Source organism: Halichoerus grypus, chromosome 4 (genome assembly GCF_964656455.1).
Source record: "Halichoerus grypus chromosome 4, mHalGry1.hap1.1, whole genome shotgun sequence".
Taxonomy (NCBI): Eukaryota; Metazoa; Chordata; class Mammalia; order Carnivora; family Phocidae; genus Halichoerus; species Halichoerus grypus.
The window spans coordinates 186526128-186534271 of record NC_135715.1 but is presented as its reverse complement, the minus strand read 5'-3'; the positions used below and the strand labels follow the sequence as shown (position 1 = coordinate 186534271).

Genomic DNA, 8144 nt, shown 5'->3' with positions numbered 1-8144 from the left:
GGCCGTGGCTGTAGCAGGTCGCAGATGAGAAAGGCAATGGGAGGAGAAGCAGTCTTTCACTGAGGGCCTACTATGTGCCAGGCCCCGTGCACGGTGCTCCCCTCCTTTATATCAGGGCCCTCCCAAGTCTGCGGCAGGCATCTGTGTGCAGGGAGAGAGGAGGCCACTGTGCGTGCGGGAGCTGGCGGCCACTCTGAGCCTTCCCCTGGCCTCATTCTCAGAGTGGCTGAGGGAGGCCAGGCCCTGGGCCCGCTCGCTGCTGGAGTCACGGGGTGGCCTCCAGCCTCTGGACCTAGGCCTGCGCCCCTCCTCGTCGTGCTGGTGGGCCCCATCGGGCCCCTGTGCCTCTCTGAACCTGCGTCTCCCCTTCCCGCAGCTGCGGCCCGGGAGCCATGCGGAAGCCCGCCAGGAGGCCGGCGGCCCCGCGCCTCCAGTAGCTGAGATCGCCGAGGGCCGCGCGGCGGTGCCCGTGGCACCATGGAGACCCCGTATTCGATGACGGCGCACTACGACGAGTTCCAGGAGGTCAAATACGTGAGCCGGTGCGGCACGGGAGGTGCGCGCGGGGCCTCGCTGCCCCCCGGCTTCCCGCTGGGCGCGGGGCGCAGCGCCACCGGGGCCCGGGCGGGGCTGCCGCGCTGGAACCGGCGCGAGGTGTGCCTGCTGTCGGGGCTGGTGTTCGCCGCCGGCCTCTGCGCCATCCTGGCCGCCATGCTGGCGCTCAAGTACTTGGGCCCCGGCGCCGCGGGCGGTGGCGCCTGCTCCGAGGGCTGCCCGGAGCGCAAGGCCTTCGCGCGCGCCGCCCGCTTCCTGGCCGCCAACCTGGACGCCAGCATAGACCCGTGCCAGGACTTCTACTCCTTCGCGTGCGGCGGCTGGCTGCGGCGCCACGCCATCCCCGACGACAAGCTCACCTACGGCACCATCGCGGCCATCGGCGAGCAGAACGAGGAGCGGCTGCGGCGGCTGCTGGCGCGGCCCGGGGGGGGGCCGGGCGGTGCGGCCCAGCGCAAGGTGCGCGCCTTCTTCCGCTCGTGCCTCGACATGCGCGAGATCGAGCGGCTCGGCCCGCGGCCCATGCTCGAAGTCATCGAGGACTGCGGGGGCTGGGACCTGGGCGGCGCCGCCGAGCGCCCCGCGGCCGCGGCGCTCTGGGACCTCAACCGGCTGCTGTACAAGGCCCAGGGCGTGTACAGCGCCGCCGCGCTCTTCTCGCTCACCGTCAGCCTGGACGACAGGAACTCCTCGCGCTACGTCATCCGCGTGAGTGCGTCCCCCTCCCCAGTTACCCCGCCGGGGGCCCGGGGTGGGGGTGGGGCGTCACGGCCCGCACGCGCGGTCCCCGCGCACGGCGACCGGTGCAGAAGGGGAGGGGAAGGGAGGGGAGGGGAGCGCGCACTAGCATAGCGCGGGCGGAGGGCGCAAGTAATTTCCCTCCAGTAATTGCGGTGTTTAGTGGAGCCGCGGGAGCCGCAATTTCCCAGTCCTGTGGCAGGCTGTGAGCGCACGGAACGAGGGGTGTGCCAGTGGGCTGGGGCGGGCCAGAATGCCAGGGCCCCAAACTCTCGGGGTGGGCCCCAACTCTCTGGGTGGGCCCCGCGAGTGCCCTTTATAGGTGGGGAAGGTGAAGGCTTATAGGAGGAAAGATGGGGGCATGGGCTCCCGCCTCCCCCCGGATCGCCAGGCTAGGCTGGTGAGGGGTGGGGGTTTCTACCAGCTTCTCTGGAGGGAGGGAGGGGTAGGGTCTTCGTGCTTCTGGGGCTTGTGACAGTGGATATCTGGCCCGTCCTCTGGTCAGTCTGTTTGCAGGAACCTGGCACGCTGACCTCTAATCGCTGACCTCTGACCCCATCCCTCTCCCCAGATTGACCAGGATGGGCTCACCCTGCCGGAGAGGACCCTGTACTTAGCTCAGGATGAGGAGAGTGAGAAGGTGCGGGGTCGTAGGGTGGGATAACGGGGAAGGCCTGCGGCTCCTGGAGGGATGGCCTAGGGCCTGACACTGACCCCCACCCTGGAAATGTCCCCTCTCGGTGCAGATCCTGGCAGCATACCGGGTGTTCATGGAGCGTCTGCTCAGCCTGTTGGGAGCCGATGCTGTGGAGCAGAAGGCGCAAGAGATCCTGCAGCTCGAGCAGCGGCTGGCCAACGTGAGCAGGGGGACGGCCGCGGACTGAGGGGAGGGGACCGCCAGGCAGGGCTGGTCCTCCTCACTCACCTCTACCTCCAGATCACAGTGTCGGAGTACGATGACCTCCGGCGAGATGTCAGCTCCATGTACAACAAGGTGACGCTGGGGCAGCTGCAGAAGATCACCCCCCATGTGAGTGCAGCCCACCGTGACCGCGGCAGGGGGCACCGATCCTGGGGCTCCAGGGCCATCCCTTCCCCAGGGCCATAGATGGGTTCCTGTGTCCTCCTGTGCCCCTCCCAGACTCCTTCCCTGTCCTCTGTGGTCCCTGCCACGCCCAGCCATACTGTCCCCCTCCGCATGACAGCTGCAGTGGAAGTGGCTGCTGGACCAGATCTTCCAGGAGGACTTCTCGGAGGATGAGGAGGTGGTGCTGTTGGCCCCAGACTACATGCAGCAGGTGGCCCAGCTCATCCGCTCCACTCCCCGCAGGTACGCGCCAGCCACCCAGCCCCGCCCACCTGCCCCCCGGGCCCCTCCCCCGCACCCCACACCCCCTGCTTGGTGAGCTTTGAATCCCCATTTTCACTCCTGTCCTGTAGCCACCCTGGGGAGGCAGGTGAAGAGCACTGGAACAGGAGTCCAGATCCCCAGACTCAGACGTGGCTCTCGCCTACTCCCTGGGACCCTGGGCAGGGCTTGTGAGCTGCCTGAGCTGCAGCTTGCTCATCCGGGGATAGTGAGGCTGAGTGAGTCCAGACTTCAGAAAGGGAAGGTGTGGTTGTAGCTCTGCTGCCCCATGGTCGCCGAGGGGAGAGCCTCCCTGGTCTCTGGCCTCCTCGGGGAGGAGCAGAGGCCTCTCAAGGCCAGGCCTGAGGCACACAGTCTCCTGGAGCGCCCCACAGCAAGTTAGCATGTGGCCCTCGGCGGGGGGCGGGGGAGGGAGGCGGGAGGAGGTGTGTCCCGCTGTGTGGGGGCCCAGCCCTTTCCCTGCTGGGGTTCCGGCCACTCCAGGTTCCGCCCCCACGGATCCGGGATGACCCTCAGTCCCGTGTGGGTGTGGGTCTAACCCCAGGCTGGGGGGTCTGGAGGGGGATGGGGTGGTACCCTTGGCTGGCCCTGGCACGGGAGCCCGTCTGGACACGCAGCTGTCTCACCTGGTGCTCAGGATCCTGCACAACTACCTGGTGTGGCGTGTGGTGGTGGTCCTGAGTGAGCACCTGTCACCACCATTCCGAGAGGCGCTGCACGAGCTGGCCCGTGAGATGGAGGGCAGTGACAAGCCACAGGAGCTGGCCCGTGTCTGCTTGGGCCAGGCCAACCGCCACTTTGGCATGGCGCTTGGAGCCCTCTTTGTACATGAGCACTTCTCCGCTGCCAGCAAGGCCAAGGTCAGGCTGCCCTGGGCTTGGGGGTTGGGTGCGGGTGCTGGGCTGGGCATCGAGTCCTCCCATGGCCTCTGTCTGAGAATGGGGAGCCCCACACATCCCCTTGCAGACAGGGGCTTAGCCCTCTCTGGGGCTCCAGACTACTTCTCACCAGGCCACCTCCCCCAGAAAGCCTACCTGGTCTACCAGCCACAGGAGGGTTTCCCCCCAGGCTCCTGCCCATCTTTCTCTGCCATGCTCAGTAGGCGTGGCCTTGGGAATACGTGATCGTTGCGGGGGTGGTTTGCTTCCAGATTGTGAGCTTTTTGTTGGGGGTGCAGGACCTGGATCCCCACCTCCGAGGTCTCCCCTCGGTGCTCAGCACCAAATCTTAGGCCGAGGAACTGGTACTGAATTAGTGGTACCCCTCATGCGAGGTGCCGGGGGGGGCACAGAGCCAAGGCCTCCGGGGTTGACCCCTGACCCCCGACCCCTGGCCCTGCAGGTAGAGCAGCTCGTGGAAGACATCAGGTACATCTTGGGCCGGCGCCTGGAGGAGTTGGACTGGATGGATGCCGAGACCAAGGCAGCTGCTCGGGCCAAGGTGAAGTGGACCCTGTCCCCATTCGTAGGTTCCACAAACACTTATTGAGTGCCAACTGTGTCCCAGGCTGGGGTAACAGAAGAGGCAAGATGCCCCTTGTGGGGCTCACATCACCTGGTCTGGCCTCCCCTGTCCTTGAGCCCCACCTCTGGGCTGGCCCTAGAGCTTTCTCCCTTGGGGGGTGGGGGGTTCTTTCCCGAGGCCCTGGCCCACTCTGGCCACTGTCTCGCCCGCAGCTCCAGTACATGATGGTGATGGTGGGCTACCCGGACTTCCTGCTCAAACCCGAGGCTGTGGACAAGGAGTACGAGGTGGGTCATCCCCTGGCCCTGCCCTGCCTGACCGGCTGGGCTTCGGTCCCTTGGTCAAGACCCCCAGGGAGGCCCACCCTCACCGAAGAGGAGGAGCCACGGCCCTCAGCTGTTGGCCCCTGGGAGGACATGGGCCTGCACAACACCGGTCTGGCCAGACCCCTCGCCTGCCGTTGAGCGCTGCCCATCCCCCGTGCAGTTTGAGGTCCATGAGAAGACCTATTTCAAGAACATCTTGAACAGCATCCGCTTCAGCATCCAGCTCTCAGTCAAGAAGATCCGGCAGGAGGTGGACAAGTCCACGTGGGTGCCTGGCCCAGAGCTGGGGGAGTCGGGGAGGGAGGTGCTGTGGGGAGAGGCTCCTTACCAAGGCCAGGAGGCTGCTGGGGCAGACCACCTCCCAGCCATGCTGGTGCAGGTGGGGGGGGGGCACTGCGGGGGGGGGGCGGGTACTCAGCCTGGGGGAGGCGCAGGACATGGCTACAGGCTGGGCCACTCCTTAAGGAGGAGCCGGCTGGGAGGTGGGGGGGCCTCCCTAGCTGACCCCCACCTCCCTCCACAGGTGGCTGCTCCCACCACAGGCCCTGAATGCCTACTATCTACCCAACAAGAACCAGATGGGTAAGGGGGCGTGTCCCGCAAGGGGCGGGGTGGAGCTGGGGCGGGTCTCCTGCTGACCCCGCCCTCTTTGTAGTGTTCCCTGCAGGTATTCTGCAGCCCACGCTCTATGACCCTGACTTTCCACAGTGAGTACCCAGCCTGGCATGAGCCAGAGCCAGCTCTGCAGTCTTGTCTGCCGGGTGCATGACAGCAGCTCAGAGTGTCCTGACCCGGGCTGGGCGCAGCAGTCATGGCAGCTACAGTTCCTGGGCCCCCATCGTCTTCAGCCTTGGTTATTTAGAAAAATGCGTAGGTTTGGTTTATCTTTCTTTCTTTTTTCTTTTTTTCTTTCTTTCTTTCTTTCTTTTTTTTTTTCTTTCTTTCTTTCTTTCTTTCTTCTTTCTTTCTTTCTCTTTCTTTCTTTCTTTCTTTCTTTCTTTCTTTCTTTCTTTCTTTCTTACTTTCTCTTTCTTTCTTTCTTTTATTATGTTTTCTTTTCTTTTCTTTCTTTCTTATGTCCTGAATTCCCCCTTACCTGGTTTGAGGCTCCTTTAGGTGTTTCAAAAGTGGAGTGACCCTAGTGATGAGGAAACAGGCCAAATCCCACATGGGGTGCCTCAGTTTCCCTCATGTCTTCCTCCAACCCGCTCTCTTCCCTCATCCCGGTGCTGTTAGATGTGATTTCCTAAAAAGCAGCTGCAAAGGTATCACTGGTTCCTTTTACATATTGGAGGACCCTGAGGCATGAGTGCCCCAAGACCGTGAGGACTCCAGTATGGCCTCCCCGGGCCACTTTGGCCTGACAGGGGCCTTCCCGGGGCCTGGGCAGCAGCGTGCAGCTCCCAGAGGGCGGGTGAGGCTGGGGCCTGACGCTGCTGCCGTGGGCCCAGGTCTCTGAACTACGGGGGCATCGGCACCATCATTGGACATGAGCTGACCCACGGCTATGACGACTGGGGTGAGGCCCGCGGGTGGCCGCAGGGAGTGTTGGGGGAGGGGAAGGACAGGCGGTAGGGGGCAGGGTGGTGATGGGCTGATGAGACCCCACAGCCCTTCTGTCCCCGTGGGCCAGTGGGCGGGTGGCAGAGGGGGCCTTGGGGCTGAGAGTCGGTCCCAGCCTCTCTGCCCACGGCCCGCAGGGGGCCAGTATGACCGCTCGGGAAACCTGCTGCATTGGTGGACAGAGGCCTCGTACAGCCGTTTCTTGCGCAAGGCGGAGTGCATCGTCCACCTGTACGACAATTTCACGGTCTACAACCAGCGGGTAAGACCCCCTGCTGCCCCTGAGGCCTGGCTGGGCGCAGACGAGCGTGCACACCCACGTGCACACACATGTGCCCCGGTCCCTGTGCACAAGCCCGGGGTCTGCATGCACACTCACTTGGACGCATGAACAAGTTCACACGGACTCATGGGACATGGGGCGCAAAGGGGTCAGAGCCCCATCTAAACCCTCTGGGAAAGGGAAAGGGAAGGGGGGGTCGGGGCCCAGGGCGGCAAGGCCGGAGGAAGGCCAGTGGGCCGCAGACAGACCCTGGCCTCTTCCCTTCTCGGCAGGTGAACGGGAAGCACACGCTTGGTGAGAACATCGCGGACATGGGTGGCCTCAAGCTGGCCTATTATGTGAGCTGCCCCTGCCTGGCCCTCCCTTCCTGTGGGGGGGAGGGTAGGGGCTGGTGAGGACTCAGCCAGGGACATAGGCACCCCTGCCTCCCCACCACATGGAGCTGTGGCCTGTGACTGGCACCGCGTCCACTGGAAAAGGAGGGACTCCCAGGCTGCCTTCAGGGAGAGCACAGAGGGCTGCCTGGAGGGGGCGAGGGCTGTCTGGGGTCAGCCCTCCCAGGAAGGAGCACGGCTCGGGGAAGGTGGAAGGCCGGCACGGTGGGCGCTATGCAGAACAGGGGCCAGCGAGGGGCTGACTGGGTGGAGGGTGAGTCAATCTCCACAATGGGGGCACCGCAGCTCCGCACTGTCACCCCCAGGCCTATCAGAAGTGGGTGCGGGAGCACGGCCCAGAGCACCCGCTGCACCGGCTCAAGTACACGCACAACCAGCTCTTCTTCATTGCCTTTGCCCAGGTGGGCCAGGTGGGGGCCAGGTGGGGGCCAGGTGGGAGGTGGGCAGGGGCGGGGACGTAGCTTTCAGCCTGTCTCTCACCAGCCAGCCCTCAGAGGCGATGGCCCGGTGGGTTTGGAGAAGGGATTAAGGCCTAGTGTGCTGGGGGGAAGGTTGGCAGGGTTTGCTCAGTGGACTCCTTGGCTTCATCTTCCCCTCTCCTCCCCTCCCCCACCGCGGGGCCCAGAACTGGTGCATCAAGCGGCGGTCACAGTCCATCTACCTGCAGGTGCTGACCGACAAGCACGCGCCTGAGCACTACAGGTGTGTCTGCCGCCGGCCCCGTGCCTCATCCCCTCCCTGGGTCCGGGGTGGGAGCAGGCGGGAAGGGGGAGGGGCAGCTGGGGGGTCGCGGCCACCGGGACCCCCTCTAGGTGGGTCTCTCCTCCTGCCCCAGGGTGCTGGGCAGTGTGTCCCAGTTCGAGGAGTTCGGCCGGGCCTTCCATTGCCCCAAGGACTCGCCCATGAACCCTGCCCACAAGTGCTCCGTGTGGTGAGCCTGGCCGTCCGCCCGCATGAATTGTCTCCCTGCCGGCTGCCGGGGCACGCATGCACCCGGCGCGGGTCTGCTCGGGGCGCCACCCGCCTTCTCAGCCCCTGCGGGACCTGGCCTTCCTGCCGTCCCTCACTTCAGGAGGGGCCCGGAGCAGGCATGAGGTTGGGCTCCAGGAGGGCCTGGGGCAGAGACGCCGGGGTCCCCAGCTTTGGCTCTAGGGAACCAGACCCCCCCCCCCCGGCCAGGCCGGATCGTACAGGCCCCGCCTGCACTGTGTTCTTGCTGCTGAGTCTGGTCAATAAAGTGCTGTATTATCGCTTTGGTTTCTTCAGGGTCCCCAGAGCAGGTGGGGCTGGACGGGCCCCTTTGTGGGGAGGCTCGGGCCCTTCACACAACGGGGACCCTGGACAAGACCTTGTCCCTTCCTGTCCCACCTCCCTGGCTCTTCTGTCTTTCCCCCCCAACCTCCCGTTCCTCCCTCCCCCCGCAGTCCTGCCTAGGCTCCTGTCTAGTTCTG

General features: G+C 65.0%; 1 protein-coding gene across 2 annotated transcripts; it reads left to right on the top strand.

Moving 5' to 3' along the window:
- Window positions 1-477: 477 nt before the first annotated feature.
- Window positions 478-7757, top strand: ECEL1 (endothelin converting enzyme like 1). 2 transcript variants are annotated; one of them, XM_078070008.1, is made up of 17 exons: window positions 478-1263; window positions 1865-1933; window positions 2040-2150; window positions 2231-2323; window positions 2499-2623; window positions 3300-3522; window positions 4004-4102; window positions 4339-4413; window positions 4613-4710; window positions 4976-5034; window positions 5108-5159; window positions 5904-5971; window positions 6153-6277; window positions 6571-6636; window positions 6999-7094; window positions 7319-7395; window positions 7529-7757. In XM_078070008.1, exons 1-17 carry the CDS (start codon window positions 478-480, stop codon window positions 7626-7628), a joined length of 2322 nt encoding a protein of 773 aa, XP_077926134.1. In that variant the 3' UTR covers window positions 7629-7757. The 2 variants fall into 2 exon arrangements, with proteins under 2 accessions (XP_077926134.1, XP_035925160.1); XM_036069267.2 differs by having other exon boundaries at window positions 4613-4716.
- Window positions 7758-8144: the final 387 nt, after the last annotated feature.

Coding starts and splice junctions, on each gene's coding strand:
- ECEL1 (XM_036069267.2), top strand. CDS start 478: ATGGAGACCCCGTATTCGATGACGGCGCACTACGACGAGTTCCAGGAG. Junction 4,103..4,338: donor AGGCAGCTGCTCGGGCCAAG/GTGAAGTGGACC, acceptor TCTCGCCCGCAG/CTCCAGTACATGATGGTGAT. Junction 6,278..6,570: donor TCACGGTCTACAACCAGCGG/GTAAGACCCCCT, acceptor CCTTCTCGGCAG/GTGAACGGGAAGCACACGCT.